The sequence below is a fragment of the Gavialis gangeticus genome, unplaced genomic scaffold (genome assembly GCF_001723915.1).
Source record: "Gavialis gangeticus isolate Ggan-Ray unplaced genomic scaffold, GavGan_comp1, whole genome shotgun sequence".
Taxonomy (NCBI): Eukaryota; Metazoa; Chordata; order Crocodylia; family Gavialidae; genus Gavialis; species Gavialis gangeticus.
Window position 1 is genome coordinate 71,157,146 of NW_017728993.1, and position 24,284 is coordinate 71,181,429.

Genomic DNA, 24,284 nt, shown 5'->3' on the forward strand with positions numbered 1-24,284 from the left:
TACGAGGAGAGGCTACAGGACCTGAACCTGGTCAGCCTCCACAAGAGAAGGCTGAGGGGGGATCTGGTGGCCTGTTACAAACTAGTTAGGAGGGTCCAGCAGGCATTGGGGGAGTCCCTGTTCCCCTGAGCACTACCAGGAGTGACCAGGAATAACGGTCACAAGCTGGCAGAGGGCAGATTTAGGCTAGATATCAGGAGGCGCTACTTCACGGTCAGGGCGGCTAGGATGTGGAACCAACTTCCAAGAGAAATGGTGCTGGCTCCTACCTTGGGGGGTCTTTAAGAGGAGGCTAGATGAACACCTTGCTGGGGTCGTTTGACACCAGTACTCTTTCCTGCCACAGCAGGGGGTTGGACTTGATGATCTGCTCAGGTCCCTTCTGACCCTACTAACTATGAAACTACAGTCTGGATTGTTGTGAAGATCCCAACGGTGGAGGTTGGCTGCACACAGATCTTGTCCTGTCTGGAACCTATTCAGTAAGGCCCATTGACAGTGTGGCAGGTTGAAGCCAGGTGGGCGGACTCTAGGATCTGTGATAAGGAACTTATTTGATGGTAATGTTGACCTCCATACCTCACACCATAGGGTCTCCACTGTGCAGTCCTGGTGCAGCACTTTGGACCACAGTGGGTGACATGATGATCAGGCAACAGGTTGATTTAAGAGATTGTCATACAGTGCTAGGGTTGGACTGGCATGGATCTTCTCCAGTAGCTTACTAGTTGCAACTTCCTGTCAGAAATGGTGGGGAACAGTGTTGCTCAGGACTGGGAGCCATGGCAGAGGTGTCAAAGAGTTCCCAGGATGATGCACATCATCAAATTTAGCTGCACGTCAACGAGTCTGGCGTGTGATGACCAGTTCCGGACTGTCACGCAGTATTCTGCCACAGAATATGAAATGGCAAGAGCCGACATCCATAGAGTTGAAGTTCTTGTTTCCCATAATGACCCAGCCAGCTTGTTAAGGAGGTTGTTGCATTTCTTAACTTTAATTGCTGTCTTTTTCAAGTGTTCATGGTCGCTCAATGTCCTATCTAGCATCACAACCAGGTAGACAGGTTGTGCTTCATGCCGCAGCCTCTGATCATTCAGGTAGATGTTCAGCTCCTGGGCAGCACTGGCATTGTGTAGGTGGAAAACACTGGAAATTATCTTACTGATGTTTGGTGGAGGTGCCAAGTCTTGCAGGAGTCAGCCAGCTTTGCGACATCACTATTCAGAGTACGTTCTAGCTCAGAGAAAGTCCGGGCCTGGAATCCATAGCAGATGTCATCAGCACAGATGTATTTCCATGACTGGGTTTGTGGCAGGTCATTGGTGCAGAGGTTGTACAAGGTCAGAGTAAGCACAGATCCTTGAGACTTTCTATCTCAGTGCCAGCACCCCCAACCTTTTACTGGCTCCAATTCTCAGCTATGCTGCTTTACAGAGTTTTGGCAATGTAGAGGGGCTGTACAGCCAACAGAAAGGCCCTCTGAGAATATGGGCACAAAGGTTCTTCACCGGTCCTCTGCTTAGGGGATGGACCTTGGTTGTGGCCAGAAGGCACCATCCTGTTCTTCCCTTCTTGGAATCCATCAGCTGAGCACAGGGTGTGAAAGGGAATTGGAATAGCTGACACTCATTTGTAGTCATTTGACACCCAAATGACATTCATTTACTCCTTCCTGGTAAAAGGAACAACCTCTTATCAGCAATATTTCCCTTGGGAACATTTTCCTACCATATACTTGGGTGACTCTCCCTATAACAGCAACATACAAGCAACGTAGCATCTGGGGACTGGCATGTTGCTGCTAACGAGTGTCAACTGTAACCTGGCAGCAACAGTTCAGACTGCTTTGTGAGGTTTGGCATCCAAATACTTTTTCAGATATCCCAAGCCATGCCACTTTGCCTGTCGCAGGGCCTAGAAGAGATCATAGTTCCTATTTCAGAGACTAAAGGATGAAGCTAAAAATCTCTCTGCTTCCCAGCTCTCAGCCTCCACCTGAGCCACAGTCACATATGCAGAGAGTGAGCACCGGTTGAACACTCACAGTGTCTGTGAGAAAGTCCAGCTTGTGCTGCCTCTCCTGTAAAGCGCTATTTAGCTACACACCTCCTTCTTCACGGGGCTCAGGCCCACACTGATGGGGGCATTCACCTTAAGCAAGGAGCATGCTGGATTGCTGGACCAGAATTCCTAGAGCTCAGAGGCAGAACTAATAACAGCCCCTCTCAGCTTTCCTCTTTTACTTGTGCCTCATAGTAAGTCCCAGCCACATCCTATTAGGTTACTTAGTCACTCAGCTTTCACGGATGAGGTTGGGATGGCTTTACCCCATACACTGGGCTCTGGACCATCCACCGATCATGTGCTTCTGCAGAGGCTGACTTGGGTGAAGCCTTTCAAAAGAAATCCATCTCAGTCTGCCTGATTTTGCTCCTGCCAAACCCTGTTCACAGCAGTGAGGCCAAACCAGAGATACAATCAAATGAAGCTGACGATTTGTGTTTGCACATCAGTCCTGTGATAAGCTTCTGAACAAGGTGCTTGGCTGAAGCTTCAAATGGCCCTGGATGTGCTTATTAAAGTGATTCCCCATTTCATAGATCACTCCTCCCAGAGCTGGTATTCACCAGAGGGTCTTCACATATGTAGGGCTAGCTGTGTGTCCAACTCATTTTCTCACTGCTGTGATGCCCCAGCTCATAGTCCCTGGTCACTCAGGAAAGGATGCTGCAGGGCTGATTATGAGGGCTGAGAGTTTGATTCAAAAGATGAGGGACCTAGTTAAAAGGTGAGATTGGTGAGAGATGAGTGATGGAGGAACATTTTGGTGGTAGGGGAATTTGCTGGAGTGGGGCCAAGGTATGGCCAGGGGTAGTGGCCATCCCCTAACCCCGAGGTAACTACTTCACCCTACTATCTGATGACTAAAAGGGAATTCAGTGGGTCTGGCTTGTCCAGTTGTTGGGTTTACACCAAATTCAACAGGGTCCTGATCATTAACATCTAGATCAGTCCCAGACATTTCAGAGCTGATTGGGTGTTGTCTTCTAAAATGATCATGTTACAGACACAAAGCAGTAGACATGCCAGTGAGTCAAGTGTGAGATTGTATGTTCTTCAGCCTCCATTTCTTAGAAAAAGCATATGGCTAAGAACTGGAGCTACTCAAAGGTCCTGTGAGAGACCTGTGGACCAGTATGGAGAGCTATCAGCACAGAGGAGTGCGTGGAAAGCCTGGGGCTGGAAAAGCAAGGATGCTAAGGGTTCAGATTTAGGGATGTTGGCAAAGCTGTGAGTGTGCAGCCTAGGACTGGAATTTCAGAACAGCTGTGGGTCAGGATTGAAGTTAACAGTGAGGAGAGAGAGGAAACACAAGGAGAAAATACCAGCCTGATAAAAAACAAAATAAACACTGAAACACTTGGCTTCCCTTCCATACACAGAGAGAAAGAAGTGGGTTAATAAAGAGCCAGATCCCTAGACTTCTTTCTGCTGAAAGTACTTGGATTGGGGAGCTGAGCCAGTTTCATTTCTTCATGCAGCAAACTGCTAGAGCCACCTGGTTCACATGACATTGTGGGAAAAAAAGAAAAAGAAAGGCCCAAGCCAAAGGTGTGACTTGTCCAGACTGAGCTATGATGACAGGGTTGCATGAGGTTTGGAAGACAGGATTGCAAGGGCTCAGGTGGGGCATTTTTTCTAGGTTAGTTGGTGATTGCACTGTGCTTCAGACACAATCCCAGTGTCAGTCAGTATAAACATCCCTGATACCCCATATAACCAACACCCCTGCTAGCAGAAAGCACCATCACACCAGAACTGCACCATGGCTGGAATTTATAGGAGCAGCATATTTTTTTTCCAGCAGCAGCACTGCAGATAGAAGCAATGGCATTATCGTTGGTTCTGGCAGCACCTCATCTGTCAGTTTTCACTGTGTTACTGTAAATCCTCTGTGGCCCAAGGTTTCCCAGCCAGGACAGGAGCAGAGCAAGGGCTGCTTCCAGGCTCTGGCTGTAAAACTTGTCCAAGCAACAATAAATCAAAGGGCTACAGTGGCTGACTGAAAGTTGCTCATTGCTGGTCAGTCACATTTGGCATTGTTTTGACTGACATGGGATCTATCTGATCCCAGTGAAGAGCTGGACAGGGAGAGGACAGGGTCCAGAAGCTACATGGGTGCTCCCATTGTATAAAAAGACTGCTATTGCCAACAGGAAACTGAGTATTGATCATGTAGCCATGGTTACAGTGAGGGTGGGCTGGGAACTAGAGGAGAGCAGTCCAGTCCGTTATAGGAAATTCAATACTCTGTTGCTAAGTTGCTTTCATCAGCCACTCCTGAGGCCAAGATAGCAACTTGATAAATACACTTGGGGACTGCCTTCCAAAATCTCCCTCTGTAGTCCTGCCTGGGTTGCATGCAGAAGGGTTGAACTTACGGCTGCAAGTCGTGATCAAGCTTTGTCAGCGAACTCTTTGTGGCGTGAGTTCAGGGATGGGGCATCTAGAGCAGGCAGCCAGGAGTCAAACGGGACAGCCACTGTCAGAGCTGGGTTGGGGGTCACTGAACTAAAATAAATTTGGGCTCTTGTTCAGAATTCAGGAGCACCAGCAGAGCCAGATAGGAGACGGCTGCAAGTTGGGATTGAGGGACGTCTTCAATACTGTATGTATAGCAGCCCAGAGCTGAAATACTATATGGGTCTGTGAATCATATTTAAGGGACTTTGAAAGAACTGTGCATGGGGGACTCCTGACATGGAATATTGGAGGGGGACGGGTCTGGATTGAATAGTATTAGCAAAGTTTTATGTGTATTGCTGGCCTTGAACAGCAAGAGGGTCTGTGAGCTACAATTAAGGGCTATCAGTGTGAGTTGATTAGTAGGACAGTACCATCAGTGGGGCTGAAGTGAAAAATGAGCTGGAGAAAGAAAGCAGCAAGAATAAAATGGAGAAAGAAACCACAAACATGAGTCTCAAAGGGAAATGCTCTGGCTGTAATCCAAAAATGTTTAGCAACTCAGACAGCAAACTAGCTCAGTGTGCCTGGCTGCCCATTTCCCTTCCAGATGCCAGCTTGCTACTGCCATGCCCTGGGTGTCACAAGCTGCTCTGACTCTGTGCTGAACAACTACTTTCTGCAATAGTCTAGTAAGAGCTTTGCCATACTGAGGACAGACCAAGTGCCTTCAGGTACCAATAGGCTCTTCCTGGTTACAGCAGTAATGGAACTGGGGATATGCTCTGGCTGTGGGTTTCTTTTCACAGAGGCTGTCACTCCTCAAAACCAAGTTGTGCAAAGCAAATTCAGAACACCCTGATCCTCCATGGATTTGTAGTCCCTTGCATCACTAGTGCAAAGTGAGCTGTGCAAAAATGAGCTGTGGTAGAGATCATCCTCGAATTGGCGACAAGTGCAAAAGTTAACAATGCCTCTGCAAAGAATGGGGGATTCTCAAAAGAGCCTTTCCCATTTTCACTGATGAGCTCTGTCTTGGACCTGAGAGCTGATGGCATGAGATGAGCTACAACTGCAACAAGATATGGCAGTAACCAGGGTTATATGGATTTCCACCTTCCTTTTCTCCCCATGAACTCTCCTTTTGGATATCTCAGAGTAAAGGCCTGATTTGAATGGCATTATTCTGAGCTCAGGGATTTCCTATCCTACACATAATCAGCCCTATGCTGATTATGTGTAGGATATAACCTGCTCTGTGCTGGGCAAGATGCTTCCCACAAGCCGCATTGACACATTCATTCAATTTAGTAATTGGTTAATGAAATACTAAGTAAATGTGTAGTAACTACAGTTACTGCTCAGTAGCACTGACAAATGCCTTTTTAGTGACACTACTGCACAGTAGCTTGATAATACTGTGCAGTAGCATATTAGCACTGTCCATGCAGTAATGAGCTACTGTGCAGTGTTATTAGGCTATTGTGCATTAAGTGTCTTGTGTAGACACAGCCACAGAGAAGCTGAGACTTGACCCTGATGGATCCTATGATCTCAAACACATCCAGTTTTCCTGTGGCAGCAGAAAAAAAATGGGCTCTGTCCTAGCTGCTCTCCACTGGATGAAGAGTTAGAGGGTGTACATCAGGGGTGGGCAAAATGCAGCCCAGGGGCCAGATGCGGCCCACCAGGCCATTCTATCTGGCCTGTGGGGCCCCTAAAAAATTTAGAAAATTAATATTAATCTGCCCTGGGCTGCCTGTCATGCGGCCTTTGATGGCTTGCTGAAACTCAGGAAATGGCCCTCTGCCCAAAATAATTGCCCGCCCCGGTGTACATGTTCCAGTCCAATATTGAATTCTTAACAAGGAGGAATTGTTCACTTGATTTGTTAAAGCTTCCACTCTTGGGAACAATAAAGCACAACTGTCAAATCCACTCGCTCAGCTTGGTCTCTTCCCCATCAGCATAATGAATCGAGAGCTGATCCCAAATAATAGCTTCTGTAAAAGCACTTCTTCAGAAAGGTTCACCAGTCCCATTGAGAATTTCTCTTTGAGGTGAGATGCATATTATTTAGGTTCTACTTATTCACTGTTTATAACTTGCAAATGTGTGCTTAATAGATGTTTCATAAAATGATTAACTGATCATTAAAGACTTCAGCAGGTCCATGGATTCCTGGAAATATTCTGTAATACCCATGTGTTGAGCCCATAATGGGCTTACAACATCTTTCAACCTTTTATTAGCCCACTTATTAATGGCTTTACTCTAGGGTGGCCTTCACTTCTGCAAGCCAAGCAAGTGCCCATTCACCGCAAACAGCTATAGCAGGTTATTAGTGTATTTATTACAACAGTGCCTGCAGCCTTCCGCTGACTCCCCCACTGTTTCAGGTGTACACTACAGTCATGTCATGAGAGAGAGTCCCTGCCCTAAGGGGCTCCTAACCCAGAGACACAACTGCAAAGGGTAGGGGGAGAAACAGAGGCACAGAGAGGTGAGGAGATTCTGCCTCATATTGGCAGAATTAGAAGCCAGCTTCAGGAGTCCGGGCCTAGTGTCCTTGATATAGAGTGGCACTACAAACATTTCCTACCTCCCATCCCAAACAGTTATGCTGGTTCTGTCCATGTAGGTGATGTGTGCCATGATGTGCCACCACATGAGGTGTGAATGCAGTAACCAGCACTGCTGCTGAGGGAGAGCAGGTACCTGGAACAGGCTTGTGGGGGGGATCTGTACATGGGTGACTACAGTGCCCCAAAGTTCCCTCAGATGCAGCACAGAGGGGCTCGGTGCACAACTGTGTTCAGATCTGGTGGTGAACATGAATTCATCTCTTGTTCTCTGTTCAGCTCATTTCTTTCCTACAGCTGAATGACCAGGCTCTTCATGGAGGATAGGTCGATCAAGGACTATTAAATACAACAACCAGAGATGTAGCCTAGTGGGAGTGACAGGGAGGGTGCCCTGTTTCTAATACATTTCCTCTAAAGCATCTGCTACTTGCCACAGTCAGAGGCAGGATACCAACTAGATGACCTTTCATCTGTCCTAGCATAGCAGTCCTTGTGTTCCTGTGTAATATTAACTGGGCTCCTGATAACTGCCCCCACTTCAGGGTGGTTCCCTTATTTCCTTCCTAGCAAACTGCAAATCCTTGCACAACAAACCTTCTCCACCAGAGGTGGGAATGAGCACAAGCCCATCCCCATAAAGGAGGGAGAGTGCTGTTTGTAAATGGGACTCAACTCTTGCTGTTTTTTGTGCGATGGAATAGATTCATACAGTCAGGGACAGAGATGTTTGATATTCTTGTTGGTAAGGGTTATAAATAAATGTAGGTCCCTACAGAACAGAATAGCCTTCAGAACTGACCTGGAAATTCTTGCTCACCCATGGTGAAGCTTCAGAGGAATCCCGTGGGCTCAGCAGCCCTGCTTATTCCCAGGAGTTTGTCCTGCTGCGTGCCATCTCCTGTTCCTATAACTAGTAACTGGGGAGGGGGGAGTAACACTTCTCTTGGTGTTTGAAGTGTTAGCTGAGTTCAAACAAGAGGCAGAAGAAAAGCTCCGGTCATGCTAAAAGCCCAAGGACAGAGCCTACATGCTGTTTCCAATGCCACATCCTATGTAACACTTTGAATGATCCCCCTCCTTGCTATTCCACACCACCACACTGGCAAAGAGAGAGCCTGTCACTAGAACTACTTTGCCCAAGATCTGGCTTGTCTGTGCATTGCCAGGTTCTGGTAAGCACCTACCTAGGGTCTTGCACTATAACCCAAGGAAGCTGATGGGAGTGCTTCCCTGATCTTTCCCACCATCCCTTTCTCTACCTAGCCAAGTGGTCACATGATTCACAAACTCATTGGAATTTCTAGGAAGGGAAGATTTATTAGGACTGTTATTATCATAGGACTTCTCCTACTTGTTTCCCATGATTTAAGTCCTTTCCCCATTAACAGCAAAATGAAAATACAAAAAAGGAAGGTAAATGGCGGGTGGGGGAGCAGGGAACAGGGCAGGTGGCAAAGGGTGGAACAAATCTTGAAAAAATCCGGAACTGAAACTAAATGTTAGAATTATTTGTTGTTCCAATATTGATCCAAAGTCAAAACTAGAGGGGAAAATATTTTCCAAACAGCTCAAAGCCAAACAAAGTGAAAACATTCATTTTGATTCACTGAGCAGTTTCCTGTGTGAAACCAACATTTTTCAACTGCAATTTAAATGGGCATTTTTCAGCTGAATTTTTTAAACAGGAAAATTCTTGTTTTTCTATCCAGTTCTGCATGTGGGACTCCCAGACTCCTGAACTAACCACACCAAACTGAAGTACAGATACAAGCTGACATTAAAAATATACCTCTCCAATGAAAAATTGCCCTGTTTCACTTTGCAAAAGGTCTAGCCCGCATAAGGTCCTGCTCTTGCATAGGACTGTATCCCTTAAAAACAATGTGAACGTTGTCATTTATTTCACAGGAACAGGGAGACATTTTCAAAGAAACCTAATAGAATGAGGCAGCATTTCAACATCAAACACCCAAATAGTAGAAGCAGTACAATCCTCCCCCACCCCTGGCAGGGAGGCAATTATAGCGTCATAAGGGCACTTTGTAGTTATTCCCTTTACTGACATGCTAGTCCAAAATCTATGTGTATGATAGGCCTTTGCTCTTTTTCTGAAGAGATTACAGGTAATTCAGAGCTATCAGTCGATAGGGCTATTTTAAGCCGTGACCATCAACATGGCCTTCTCTTGCACATTCCTTTAGCTTTCAAATTGGTTACCTTTGTGATCATACCATTAACAAAAAAGCTGTACAATGAAGAGGCCGAGGCACTGCTGTGCTCTAATTAAAGGGCTCTGAGCGCTGAACAAGTCACATACCTCCCAAATCAAGAGGCATGGTCCCTTCTCCTCTCTTCCCCAGCCTACAGCATCAGAGAAGAGGCCTGATTCTCTGACTGGGTTTTACCATTTCCCACCCGGGAGCACAGCTTCCCTACTGATTGCATTGCCCTTATTTGTCAGCAGGCTGCATCCCCTCTGCTTCCCCATCCTTCCAGGCTTTGCCCCTTATGCTGCCTTCAGACACACTTGGCCAGCTAAGCTGAATCCAGTATTGATTAGGAAATTTATGGAACGCACTTAGTTTTCCCAATAAAATTAATTCTGCTATTTGCATAAGTTATTAGCAGTAGAACAACTTATGTAACCTGTTGATTGAATTTCATACTTGACTAGTCACATATTTACAGAGGTTTAAGTATTGCGCAAATACCTGGGCTATGCTAGAGCTCCCAGGGGACCTGTAAACTACCTGTGTATATAATCTACTTTGACACCATTCCCCAAAGGCTTGTGTTAGCAAGCACTGTTTCCAATAAAAAACTATTGATTTATTTTGCTGGACTGCGATCCTTTAATTTCTTTCCCTAGCAACATTCAGAGGAGCTGCAAGAATTTTTTGGAAAGCAAAAATTTTGTGAATATTTATAGAAATACATATTTGGCCTAGATGTTCTTTTAGGGCATTCTGAAAACATTTTTGTCTTATTTATATGAGACAAAACAAACACTTCTGAATGAAGTACTGTCAAACACAATCATTCAAAAAATCACAAGTCAGGTGCTCTCCTCTTCCCCAACCAAAAATAAATACATAAATAAATGAGATTCACCTGATTTAAACACTAGATTTAAAAAGAAATTCTTGGGGTTTTTTAAATTTCATTCTAGATGTTGGCTGTTTAGGATCGCGGTTAGGTCAAGTTTTCAGACTTTGCAACAAAAATGTCCTTGTAGAGGCTACTTTATTGCAAAATTCCAGTTGATATTCTCTTTAAGCAATCTGGCTGCAGGAGTTGGGGTTTTAGAAGAAACAGATCTAAAATAAAATTGTCAGCACAAGGAATTTTGAAAATGCTCATAGATAGTTTACAAAATGAAGAAGAAAATCTTTTGATTCTTAATGTTGAAATCAACCAAAGAGGATGCATGCATGAAATCATGGGACCTACTTCACCAATCACAAGGCTAAAGTGTTCTCATCCAACTTGCAAGGTGAAGAGTTGAAACTAATGAACAAATCTTCATAAAACATCAGAAGTTATTTGTGAACAATTCATAAATGGAACGGAGGACTACATCCATCAAACAAACTGTTTGTTGTAAACTGTTCACACAACTCTGGCAGTGATGAAGTTCTTTGCTGGTATTTTTAATATCCTGAATAAACCTTGTACAACAGGCTGAATTCTAATCCAGAGGCAGGTTGGAAATTTCTGCATGACTTGCATAGGTGTGATTCATTGTTTCTTAGTTTGAACACGTAAGAAAGACATCGACTTGGCCATATGAGTTTTAGAAAATGACTTGGGGCTGGTCGAGTTCATTTTGTTGCGGATATTGTTCGATGGAGTAAATATCCATATGAGTGGCCAAGTGTTCAGGCTGCTTTAAACTGAATTCTCTCCATTGGGCTAGCAGTAAGGTGTGCGTGTCTTATCTCATTCTACAGCACTAGGCAAACATGCTTTTCATTTGTATGTGCACTAACTTACCCCTCATTGCTATCAAAACCTGCAGAGAGACCAACAATTTGCCTTTTAGGTCTTTTGGGGGTCTTCTGCAATTTGGTTTCCAGCTTTTCATGATTTTTGCAGCTTTGCCCAGTTTGATCTTCCTGAGGGGAAATGGAATAACTGGAAATAATGAGAAAATGGCACTCCTGAAGCTTTCATTATTGAAACACCGCAGAGTCTGAATTCTGAACTTTAAGATCTGTTCCTGTTCATCTCTAATGACAGTCTTGTAGAAGCTAGGGACAAAATCTTAGTGGTAGGGATTAGAGCTGAGTGGAGGATGGAAATTCTGTTTCCTGAGGGATTTTAAGATTTCAGGATTTAGCTGTTCCAAAATCAGACAGACCACCACATTTTGAAATTCTTGGGGAAAGAAAAATTTAAAAAACAAAAACCCGAACAAACAAAGAAAAAAAAAACTCACTACAGATGAAATGAAGATTTTACTTGAGAAAAAAATGTTTTCTTTCAATTTCAAGGTTTTGAGATTTTGCCAACCAGCTCTGCCAGGGTTACCAGGAAGGATAGTTCTTTAGAAGACAGTTCTTGTCTTCACTATATACTAGCATGGCTCTGACTCTTCAATCACTTATGGTATGTCCACACTATGTACCTGAGACTCTCACATGTGCCTCACACTCTTGGAGTGGCTTCATAGCTGAACTTCATAGACATTAGGGCTGGAAGGTACCTCGGAAGATCATCGAGTCCAGCCCCCTGCCCCAGGGGCAGGAAGTCAGCTGGGGTCTTAGGATCCCAGCAAGATAAACATCCAGATGTCTTTTGAAGGCATTCAGAGTAGGTGCTTGAACCACCTCCAGCAGCATTCGATTCCAAACCTTGGGGGCTCGGACAGTAAAGAAATTCTTCCTTATGTCCAGCCTGAAATGGTCATGGAGGAGTTTGTGATCATTCGACCTTGTCATCCCTTGGGGTGCTCTGGTGAACAGATATTCCCCCAGATCCTGGTAAGCACCCCTGATGAACTTATATGTGGCCACCAGATCACCCCTGAGCCTGTGCTTTTCCAGGCTGAAGAGTCCCATGGCTCTCAGACTCTCTTCATAAGGTCTGCTTTCCTGATCTCTGCTTTCCTCTCCTCTGGACTCTCTCAAGCTTCTCCACATCGTTTTTGAACTGTGGAGCCCAAAACTGGATGCAGTACTCCAGCTGCAGCCTCAACAAGGCCGAGTACACATTTTAGACTTGATGCATGTGAATGGACATGGGTGGAAGGGAATGCTTAGTTCAGCCCTCCCTGGGAATACTGGAGGCGTGGTACAGACATCATATGGCTGGAGCCATTTTCTAGACTTAGAGCTCAGGGAAGAATTTCCAGGATGACACTGATTTATGCCTCTGTCTGCACCAACACACAGAGCTGCCCAGGTGCCCTGTGGCTGCAGCTGGTACACTGAGGCATGCAGAGAGGCTTTGTGGCTCCCTAGCATAGCTGTCTCTTGTGCCACAGCTTAATCATTTGACACATACTAAGTGACTGAAGCTTCCCCTCGACCTCCCTTGGCTAATCCTGCATATCTTCTCATCACCCAGTAGAATGGTCTTACTCAGATGACCATTCTTCTCCCCCTTGGGCTTCAATGAGCAAATTGCAGCAGAGCAAACACTTCTAACCATTACCTTAGGTGCAACACTGCAGCAGCTTGTAAGCAGACCTGTCTTTCCATCCCTCACCATTTGGCATGCACCCACTAAGGCCACAGCATGGACAATATGAAAATCAAAGAACGTCTGTGCCATGTCACTGATTCCTCCTGGGGGAACCCTTCCAGGGGGAGATAGTTCTGCTGTGTATCATAATTTGGGGGTATCTCATTGCCCTTGACCCCCAAGGCAATTTTCCTTTAGAGCAACCTTTGGAAATCTCATCTGCTTATTTCCCACCTCAAGTCCCAGACAGAGGCAGCAGTAACTGGATGGCACCTAGTACTAAAGAAGGGAGGAAGAATGCAAAGCCTGTGATTTACAAGCAGAATTGTTTCTAAATAAAACTGTGCTGTGAAGTTTTCTACAAGGCATCCACAGCCCTTTAAATAATTGTTGTCTTTTGAAAGAAGAAATACTTAAAGGAAAAAAAAATACCATTTCCTCTTGAAACACCTAATTTATCTAGAATTATCCATCTTTAGCTATAAATCCCCTCTAAAACCTGGCATGAGTTTAAAAAGCAGTTACAGCAATGACTATATATTTTTATCTGAAAGCTCAAGAAAGAACAAATCACAGCACTAAAGGCAGCAAGAAGCAGCCAGCACAGTACTCAGAGTGATGAGTGCAATACTGAGTGTTGACTGCAGACTTGCGGGCTCTGTGAACAGTTTTGAATACTGCCCATGAGTCTTGCAGGGTAGCTTCACTTACTGTTGCTCATTGACCCTTCCATCCATTTTGCACAAGATTTCAGACAGTTCCAGCTTGTGAAACATTTGCAAGTATTGAAATGCCCTTCTGAGCAATAATGCTTTGAAAAAGACCCTCCCTAGAATATAGAACAAGTGCTGAGCTAAACTCCAGCAGACCACAGGCCAAACCCTAGTTCAGTGTTACACATCTAGGTGTTATTTATACATCCAAATGTAACTCCATGCTAAATACACACAAAGAGATAATTGAGCTTCTCAGCAACTCGATCTAACCATCAAGCCATGAGGTAGATATTTCCCAGCAAGTCCTCCATCCTACCTCTTAAAGCTGGCCCTCTGGGCAGCCATGAGGGGAAGATCAGTGGGACAAGGAAGTAGAAATATTCCTCAGTGAGATGACCACTGTCCAAATAAAAAGGGGGCACTGTCTAGCCCCCAGTAGCTTTTACTGAACCTGCAGTTAACAGTAATTGGATGAAATGGAGAGACCATCAACACAGTGGTTACTCCACTGAGAAACATGAGCTGAAGCCAAGACCTGAATCTACTCTCTCCACCCTTCTAGGGAATCATCTTCCTGATATGTTGTGAGCTCAGCTACACACTCTGACCACTGCTATGTTGAACTAACAGTCATTTATTATTATAACTCTCTGGAATCATATCCAGGGTGGATCTTAACAGTTGCATCAGTAGATGTATGCAGATCTTATACCTGCTCTGCCTCTGACTGGACCCAGCCCACTCCTGTGGAGGGAGAGGAACCAAGAATGCTCCTGGCTCCTCATGGCAGGGAGCAGGGAGTCCCCAGAGCTGCAAGACTGCCACAAGCAAGCTCAACTTGCAGTGCTGAACATGAGGGCTTTGGCCTTAAAGGGACAATACAAAGAAAACAGAATAAGACACAACACCCCTTCCCCCTAGACAGAATAGCCAACCAACCATTCGGGAGGACTCCACTTCCGCTGTGGTTTTCCCATAGAACCAGACTCAGCGAGGGGTTCAGCAGATGACGGTCCTATCAGCCTATCTGGAGACTCAACAGCAACGCTTCCTTCTGATGGTGATGGCAGAGGGTTTGCGTTGGTGGAAACAGGCAGGCACTCTTCCAATGAATCCATGTCTTTTGGTGGTGGACTGGTGCTTGGAGATGGTTCAGGTGAAGGGTTATCAGTAGAAGAACGTCCACACAGCTGGTCCATGTGACATCTCCAAACTTGTCTGTCATCAACCTGGACTGTATATGATACAGGTCCTGTGGCACTTACAATTTGAGACTGAACCCACTGTGGGCCTGTCCTGTAGTTCTGAGCAAACACAGTCCCCTGTGGAACGAAAAGATGTAAGGTACCAGGTGCCAATGCGGAGTCCAACTCCTTTTCTTTCCTAAACTGCCTGTCTCTCACAAGGTCTGGGTTAACACGGTCAAGGCATGTCTTGAGATGACAACCCATAAGAAGTTCTGATGGGCTGGACCCTGTTGTAGAGCAAGGAATTACATGTTGAGCAAACAGAAATCTGGCCAGCCTGGTAGGCCAGTCTCCTACAGTGATCCTTTTCAGTGCATCTTTTGTAGTCTGCACCATTTGCTCAGCTTGCCCGTTGGCCTGAGGCCTGCAAGGAGCAATGGTAACAGTTCGAATGAGGTTGTGGCTGGCAAAATCTGGGAACTCTGCTGAGGTGAATGCACTGCCATTATCAGAAACGATAGTGTCGGGCACCCCATGGGTTGCAAACAGCTGATGGAGAGCTGTTATAGTGGCAGTTGGTGCAAGAGTTGAGACAGTGATCACTTCAAGCCATTTTGAGTATGAGTCAACAACAATTAAGAAGTTCTTACCTTGAAAAGGGCCAGCAAAATCAATGTGGATGTGTGACCAGGGTTCATCTGTAATTTCCCAAGGGAATATTGGTGCCTTCAGTGGATTATAACAGGTTGCTTGACAAATGCTGTACTCCCTCATGACCCCTTCTATGTCATTGTCCATACCTGGCCACCATACATAACTTCTAGCCAGTGCTTTCATCCTCACAACGCCTGGGTGTGCTGTGTGCAGTGTTGTCAGTATGATTTGGTGTCCTGCTTCTGGAATTATGGCACAATTTCCCCACAAGAGACAACCCTCGGGGGCAGACAGCTTATGCTGATGGGATGAAAATGGCTTGAATTCCTCAGCCAGTTTTTCTGCAGGCCAGCCCCTCCACACCCAGTTGAGGACACAGGCAAGGATAGGGTCTTTTGCAGTTATCCTTGCTATCTGATCATCTTGAAGAGGGGCTACTGGCATGGATTCCATCATGAGGACTTCCACTGGCGAAGAAGTAGCACAATCAGGTATTTGTAGTGGTAGGCAGCAGCATTTGCAATCATTTTCCAAGGTTTGTACACGAGTGCATAGTCATATGCATTTAGCATGATGTTCCAGTGTTGCATACAGGGAAACAAAATAGGAGGAGTTGGTTTGTCCGTAGTAAAAGTTCCAAAAAGGGGTTTGTGGTCTGTTCGGATTTTGAATTTGCGGCCACAAACATAATTGTGAAAATTTTTAACTCCTGCAATGATTGCCAATGCTTCTTTGTCAATCTGTGCATAGTTCCTTTCGGATGAAGTCATTTTTCTTGAGTAAAAAGCCATGCCATCAGACGTGTGCCTGAGGACAGCGCCATCACCAAACAGCGAGGCATTACAAGTAATGGACAGTGGCTTCTGCTCATCATAGTGAACAAGGACAGAGTCTGATGTCAGCAACTTCTTGATGCCCTGGAAGGCTTTGTTGTGCTGTCAAGTCCAGTTCCACTGAGCTCCTTTATCCTGTAAGCAATGAAGTGGCTCTGCTATGGCGGCTTTGTCTCTCAAGAAGATGTGATAAAAATCGAGAAGTACTAGGAAGGCTTGAAGATCCTGTCTGCATTTAGGTATAGGGGCATTGTGTATTGCTTTGACCTTGTCTTCGACTGAGTGAATGCCAGAAGCATCAATATGATATCCCAGAAAGTTGATACCGGAAACTCCCAGTTGACATTTCTCTCTTTTTACTCTGATACCTGCTTTATCAAATCTCTGTAAAACTTCTCTGAGTCTCTCAGTGAGTTTCTCTCTAGATGGCCCCCATAATCAAGACATCATCAAAGTATGGAACAACCCCGGGAATTCCCCCTAACATTTTCTCCACGAACCTCTGGAAAAATCCTGGTGCCACAGAAATTCCAAACAGGAGGCGCTTGACACAGAACGCTCCCCGGTGTGCAATTATTGTTTGGGCCTCAGCAGCCTATTCATCCACTATCTATTGCTGATAGGCTTAAGCGAGGTCTAATTTGGGAAAAACCTTCCCTTCTGCAAGAACAGTAACTGGTTAATGGCAGGCACTGGGTGCAGATCCTGATTAACTGCTTTATTAACAGTGCACTTGTATTCCCCAGATGCGAACACTGCCATTAGGTTTTAAAACAGGAACAATTGGTGTGGCCCAGCTTGTATGTACAATTGGCTCGAGGATCCCTTGTGCGATAAGCTGATTTAATTCTGCATCAATTTTCGGCCGCAGTGCGAAAGGTATGTTCCAAGCCTTCATAAAGATAGGGGCTATCGCATTTGGAACGTCACAGGTGGACCAGAGTAAATTCCTAATTCCTCAGAGAATACCTGGGGAAACTCCCTTGCAAGCCTTTCCAGACTTTCTGTGCAGAGACTATGTACACCTTGAATACTGATTCCCAATGGCAAGAATCAGTTTCTACCCAGAAGACTTTTGCGGGAGCCCTTAGTGACAATGAGGGGTAGATGCTGTCTAACAGATCTATACTGGACATCGACACTGCAACTCCCCAAAGTTTCCACACTGTCCATTGTAGTCACGCAAATGACACTCAGGTTTCAATAACTTGGGGACAGGGTGCCGAAACAACTGGAAGAATGTGTTTTCATCTATGACGGATACTCTCGAACCCAAGTCCACTTCCATTTTGCACTTCTTTCCATTTATTACTACAGTTGCAGTCATCTCAGAACCTTGAGTTTCAACAACACCACCATTTTAAATCTAATACAGTTTTTGTACCTCACGTTCTGGGGAGGACCCTAATCTGTGATGGTTTGGGAATGAATACATTTGCCCGAGTCTTTTTGTCTCCCGGGACTGGCCTTCCAGCGGCAAACCCTCTGTGTGTCCCTTCTTACAGCCACGACACTCCACACTCCTAAACCTGCACTCCCTTCATCTGTGTTGGCCACCACAACTCAAACATGTCTGTGGATTAATTGGCTTATGTGGTACTGTTGGTAAAGGTATAATCCACTGAATTTGCTGGTGATGATCTTGTTTTTGCTCTTTTTGGAGTAAGTGGACATTGCAGGAGAACGCCTGGTGAATTTCTCTCACGTTACAGGATGCTGCTTCAGCTGCCAAGGCTTTTTCTTGTGCAGCAGCCAAGGTCAAATTTGGTTCAGAGAGCAGGCAACGTTGGATTGCTTCATCTTGAACCCCACAGATAAGACAGTCACAAAGCAAGCGATCCAGGAGATCACCAAACTCACAAAATTCGCAAAGGCAACAGAGCTCAGCCAGCTCATTTGCTATGCCTTCATTGGCCTTTTGGTCCCATTTAAAAAAATGAAATCTCTGCAGGGTAACAGATGGCCTTGGGCAAAAATGTGTCTTTAGCAGGGCAATTAGTCCAGCATAAGACTTAGTGTTTGGTAAGGCAGGTGCTGTGAGGGAACGAACAATGGCAAATGTTTGGGCACCACAGACTGTCAGGAGGATCGCGCACTTCTGTGCTGGGTTTTCCACTTCGTTAGCTTCCAGGTAACAGAATAGTCTCTCAGCATAAGAGTCCCAAGAAGCCAGCTGACTCACATCAAATGCTTCTATATGCCCCAATGTGGCCATTTTAATTAACATGAGCCATAATAGAGAGAAAAGAATTTAAAAAAAACTTCCCCCTGATCACAAAACACAGCCTGGTGTCAGAATGTCTTCCCACCATCTAGGGGGCTCTTTTCAGCAAAGGATCCCATCCTCATCGCCAGATGAGATGTTGTGAATTCAGCAACACACTCTGGACACTGCTGTGTTGAACTAACAGTCATTTATTATTATAACTCTCTGGAATCATATTGGGGGGTGGGTCTTAACAGTTGCATCAGTAGATGTATGCAGATCTTATACCTGCTCTGTCTCTAATTCGACCCAGCCCAGTCCTGTGGAGGGAGAGGATCCAAAAAAGCCCCTGGCTCCCCATGGCAGAGAGCATAGAGTTCCCAGAGCTGCAAAACTTCCACAAGCAACTGAACCTGCAGTGCTGAACATGAGGGCTTTGGTATTAAAGGGACAGTGCACGGAAACACAATAAAACACAATACTTCCCTACTGAGCAACAAGGACTGAAATCATGTGAAATCTTTGCATCTTCGCACAGGCCCTTAGCTGAAAGACTTTCTCTAACAAAACAGGATTATTGACCTACATACATAGTGAGCTGTCATTATTAACAGCAGACCACCTACAACACTGGGTGGGTATGGGTTATGTGCCCCTGGACCTCTATATAGTAGTAGATGTGGTAGCAGTAGAGACCCTCAATACCATCCCCACCTGGATGCTGTCAACAAGGGCCTTAGAGAAGGAAGGCCCAGCTGCCCAGAACACCAGGGCTCCCACATTCGCCATCATGCATGGGATAAATGGGGCTGTAATTTGCCAAAGGGAAAAGGATGGTACTGATGCCCCCCAAAGCAGCTGGATGCTGTAACCTGGTTTTAGATCCCCCTGCCCTCAAATACAGATCCAAACAGACATTGGGGGGGGGGCTGTCAAATGCTGGAGCTGCTTTGCACGTCCATGTTCGTGGTTGCAGCTCAGGGCACTTTTGCATCCCTCAAACCCCAGATCCAATCTCAGACAAATGAAATAGTGCTCTGGTCTCAGCAAGTGGGTATTACACCTTCAAAACATCGGCAGGCCTGACAGGCAAATATGTCAGCTCAAGCAGCATTGCTTCCATGTAAACTCAAACAAAAACTAAACATCAGAGTCTCAACAAAGAGGTGGCTGCAGCATCATCCGCTGCATTCACCTGCTCGGATTCTCAGTAAGCTCCGGACCTCTACAGGAGTGTTAGAAATGTGAGGCTGCAATACAGACACCAGAGACCTCTGGCGAGGTGGCCATTTGCTAAGGGTACTGTTCAACCCTAAACCCATGGTTTCATCTACTGCAGAAAATGGAGAAAGAGGGTACTACTAGGGAAAGGTAGGGTAGGTTTTGGTTCTGCAATTTTATGGAGTGGCAAATTCACTGATGTGTGACTGGAACAGGTTTTTTCCCTATTAAACCTTCCTTCCAGGATCCCATAGGTCTCTCTCTCTCTCTCTCGTCTCCACATGAGAAAGCTTGTTAAATCATGAAGTAGAAGTCTCTCCTACCAGTTAGACAAATAACCTGGGCTACTGTGATCCTAAAGATGTCATCTCCAAACAAAAAGCTATCACCATGCTCACTTGTAATCATGAAAGACGCTACTTTGTTTAAGAAAATGGTCATTATCTTGAAGCCATCAGAGACTGACTATCATCCAAAAAGATTTCATTCCTGCTTCTAAGGGGTTATAAAATAAATTAGATAGGCACAACATACATCAGAACAATGAAGAGCAGCACAGGTAATTCACTCATAAAAGATATTAACAAAGGGGAGTTAACTCCCAGGACTCAGTGCCATTCCTATTTGGAGACTAAAGTATTCTCATGCATCTGTGGTCAGATGTAGTCTTTAACCAGTCTAATTCCTGGAGTGGTGTGAAATACTGCTAAAAACTGAAACCCTTTTGTTCTCCCAACCATTTGGTCAAAACTCAGATTGCTGAAAGGAATGTTCCCCTTTCTAAGGTTCAATGTATTAGATGGCTGTGAAACACTAATTGGCAAACAGCTTTGGTCACTCTGAAACTGTATTTTTCAGCAAATGTATTATGCAATGAGGAAAGGAGTCTCCTAATTTTCCAGTTGAAGCCCAAACTGGTATATTTTTTTCTGATCTGGGAACTACTTTCATCAAAGTACACAAATCTCCTGGGAAAGCACTTGTCTCTAACCCCTGCCTTTACCTGATATCTTTACACTACAACCAGCAAGGGTTATTTTACTTTTACAAGTGAGAGAAAGAATGCTCCACAGTCTTGCAATTTCTATTCCTCACCCCTTTGATTTGTCTTTTCTAAAGTATCCATGTAGTAAGGACAGAAAAGTGTTAGACATCTCCCTGAGTAGAGAGAGATCTACACAAATAGGATAAGAGAGGCTTGCTTAATATTTGCATGTATTTAAGTTGTGAGTGAATGGAGTTCTCTTGCAAGAGGGACGTGCACTTGACTTCCCTTACCCAACACCAGTATTGGTGTACATGTTTCTAAGGCTGAGGGACATCAAGAAATGCAACCTTGTACTCCTATACCTGGCAAGCCCTTCCTTACTTTGTGTTCTCCTTCATCTCTTTCAGATCCCAGTGTGTGTGAGGCAGCACTGAAGGACCTAAAACTTGGACTCAAGAAAAGCAAACACTATTCGTCATGGATATTATAAACAACAGTTCTGCCAGAGCAAGAGTGAAGGTGAATTTCAGTGAGAAGAGGTACTGGGAGGCCACAAGACCGTGATTCCTGATGACTTTGGGCCATTCAGGAAAAGATGGGCACCCTTTATCAAGCTGTTTCTCCCTTGTTACCCCCCTGACTTGTTCCTAGCACTACAAATCTGATTTGTTTGCTTGATAATTAAACTGATTTCCAGGGATCTGCATGAGAATTACAGGCTTGCTTCCAGAAAGCACATTAGGGACACTGAATTGCTGCTCATGAGCTATACAGAGAGCATTCTTTCCCCTCTTACTGAGAACAATGAAAAACCTGAATAGAGAAATCAAATTTCTTAAAGAGGCCTGCATTTTTTAAACCTGGCAGAGTCTTTGAGGAGAGTGATAGGAAATGCACTGGACTATCTGACTGAGGCTCCAGGGGACAGAACTGTGTTGGCTAAATAGCAGAGCTGGCTATATTTAAGATTGTGGGTCAGCTTTTATGAAGGCTGATGTGGAAGATACAGTGGAATTCTCTGCTGCTACTGTTGCCTGATGCTGGAAGGCAGAGGCTGTTTAGGGATCTGTTCCTTCAGCCTTTTGAGACCTTTGATATTGAAGAGTGGGTTGATGTGCCTGGTGGCCTTGGTGCTTTGCTGATCACCACTGACCCTCTTCAACCAACCAGCAGGATTTCTCTCCTAAGGCAGCCTTGTGCTTGAAGCAATACAAGGGGGCAAAGAAGCAGTAGACCAGCTCATCTCACCATGGTGCTCCCACCGCCTGACAAGCGCCATGTGTGTCTGACCACCATTGTCATCATGACCAGCATGGCCTTCATGGACGCCTACCTGGTGGAGCAGAACCAAGGCCCTCGGAAGATTGGTGTCTGCATCATCGTTCTGGTGGGAGACATCTGCTTCCTCATCGTGCTACGCTATGTGGCGGTATGGGTGGGGGCTGAGGTGAAGACAGCTAAGCGGGGCTATGCCATGATCCTATGGTTCCTCTACATCTTTGTGCTGGAGATTAAGCTGTACTTCATATTTCAGAATTACAAAGCAGACAAGAAGAACTTGGAGACGGTAGCCAGAAAGGCCCTCACTTTGCTTCTGTCCATATGTGTGCCAGGGCTCTACCTGGTGCTGGTGGCCTTGGACAGCATGGAGTACATACGAACCTTCAGGAAAAAGGAGGATCTACGGGGACGACTGTTCTGGGTGGCCCTTGACCTGCTGGATATATTAGACATTCAGGCCAACCTGTGGGAACCACACAAGACTGGGCTGCCAATCTGGGCAGAAGGGCTCATGTTCTTCTATTGCTACATTCTGCTCCTGATCCTGCCTTGTGTCTCTCTCAGTGAAATTAGCATGCAAGGGGAGCACATAGCTCCACAGAAAATGATGCTCTACCCTGTCCTTAGCCTGGTCACCATCAATATTGTCACTATATTCATCCGGGCCATCAACATGGTCTTGTTCCAAGACAGCAGGGTCTCCACCATCTTTATTGGCAAGAACATCATTGCCATAGCCACTAAGGCATGCACTTTCTTAGAATATAAGAAACAGGTGAAAGAGTTCCCACAAAATGCCATTGCTCTGGAGCTCCAGCAGAACTCTATCTCTCACAATCAGACTATCCACAGTACACAGGTCATTCCTCATGAGCCGTCACCCACCAGGGAGATTCTGGATACATGACAAGTCACCCCTGGACATCAGCATTTGCTCAGATTGCCCTGGGGGTGGAGGGAGGTGGGATGTTGCTCTCTTACTGCATGGGGTGGGTGTGAAGGACAAGTCCCAGCAGGCAGAGCTCTTCCAGGCACAAAACCCCTACCATGTTTTAATCAAACAGTGGAGTGTCCCCTAGACCTCTTCATCTCAGGTATAACCCTAGGAGTCCTCCAGACAAACCAAATGAACTTGCAAAGGACCTGAACCAGCTATGTCCCCAGTTTTCCTTCTACCCATTTCTCCCTGCCCAGACAAGTTCCCTGATGCTGAGATTTCTGTCTCTCTCCCTTCCTTAAGAACCTCACTTTTGCTCCAAGTCTGGAATGAAGATTTTTCTTACCAGAGTCCATTTTATGGAGTGGGGATAGGGGAGGGGTATTTGAACCAGTAAATCCTGTGATCGTAGGTGTCTTTTATTCAAATTGTTGTGTTTACAGTTTCCTATTTATAACGTCTCCTGGGAGTTCCAACCTGGGTTTTTGGGGGGTTTTGGTAGGGGGCATGGTTTATTTTAGTTGGCAATCTCCTGGAAACAGCTCCTTTGACTCCTCTTTCCAGTAGCAACTATACAAAGAGCAGCATCCAATACTATAAATATATCTTGCCTTGTGCTATTCTGCTAAGGCTGCCGGTTGGGAAGAAAGCAGGGGGGTATCCATCGCTGCCAGTGCACTAAACCAACTCTGCTAGGAGTAATATTTGACAAGCTAATGTTAATCTAATGCTGGTGTTTTATGTATCTCGTTCACTTCAAACAACTCAGCACAATATTTCTATTTTTAGAAGGGTCTTTCTCTCTCCCCCTCTTCTTTCTCTTTCTGGTGGTACAAACATTCCTGACTAGAACATATGATGCAGGGCAGTGCAGCTGCTCTGGTGAAACCAGCCAGCATCAACACAAGGGGAAGCCAATGCTGCGGAGAGCTAATAATAATGATGATAACAATGATAACGATGATGCATTTTGCTCCAGCATCAGTGTTTATAAAGAGGGCTGCTTTCCACAGCTACTATATTTTTTAAAATAAAATGTTTCCAAAAAATTGCAGAAAGCTCTACTTGTGCCATGTGGTGGCAGGAGGGCTGGGACTCAGCACCATATACAAATCTCCTTCCCTTTGGGTATGTGCATGGTGTGGGGGGCTCACGTGGGTCCCTGGGGTGGGAGCAGCTGAACCATAATAAAATCCCAATGAGAACAAATGGGCTTCACAGGTTTGTCTCTCTTTCATGGAGCAGGTAGAGTAAATAATTCATCTCTTGTCTCATCTTGCTTAGTTTCTTCTAAAGCCAAAGCAGCCTCTGTCATTACCACCTTCTCCAAACCACATGTAGGTGGTAGGGACTACTGCCGTAAAAAGATGCCATGCCCAATCATTCTAATTCTACATACACCAACTTCTAAAACAATGACATGTTGATGCTTTTTATTGTGTAACCAGTGCTGCTTTTGGGCTCTCGGTCTGGGCAGACTCATGAGAGATGCTACATGATACTTTTTAAGAATGCTTGCGGGCA

General features: G+C 45.3%; 1 protein-coding gene and 1 pseudogene across 1 annotated transcript; one reads left to right on the plus strand and one right to left on the minus strand.

The window, feature by feature from the left end:
* Positions 1–794: 794 nt before the first annotated feature.
* On the minus strand, positions 795–17,474 carry LOC109305355 (annotated as a pseudogene).
* A 2,393-nt stretch (positions 17,475–19,867) lies between these two features.
* Positions 19,868–23,972, plus strand: TMEM121 (transmembrane protein 121). Its single transcript, XM_019501995.1, has one exon. The coding sequence runs from the start codon at positions 21,792–21,794 to the stop codon at positions 22,728–22,730; it is 939 nt and encodes a 312-aa protein (XP_019357540.1). The 5' UTR covers positions 19,868–21,791; the 3' UTR covers positions 22,731–23,972.
* Positions 23,973–24,284: the final 312 nt, after the last annotated feature.

Coding starts and splice junctions, on each gene's coding strand:
- TMEM121 (XM_019501995.1), top strand. CDS start 21,792: ATGGTGCTCCCACCGCCTGACAAGCGCCATGTGTGTCTGACCACCATT.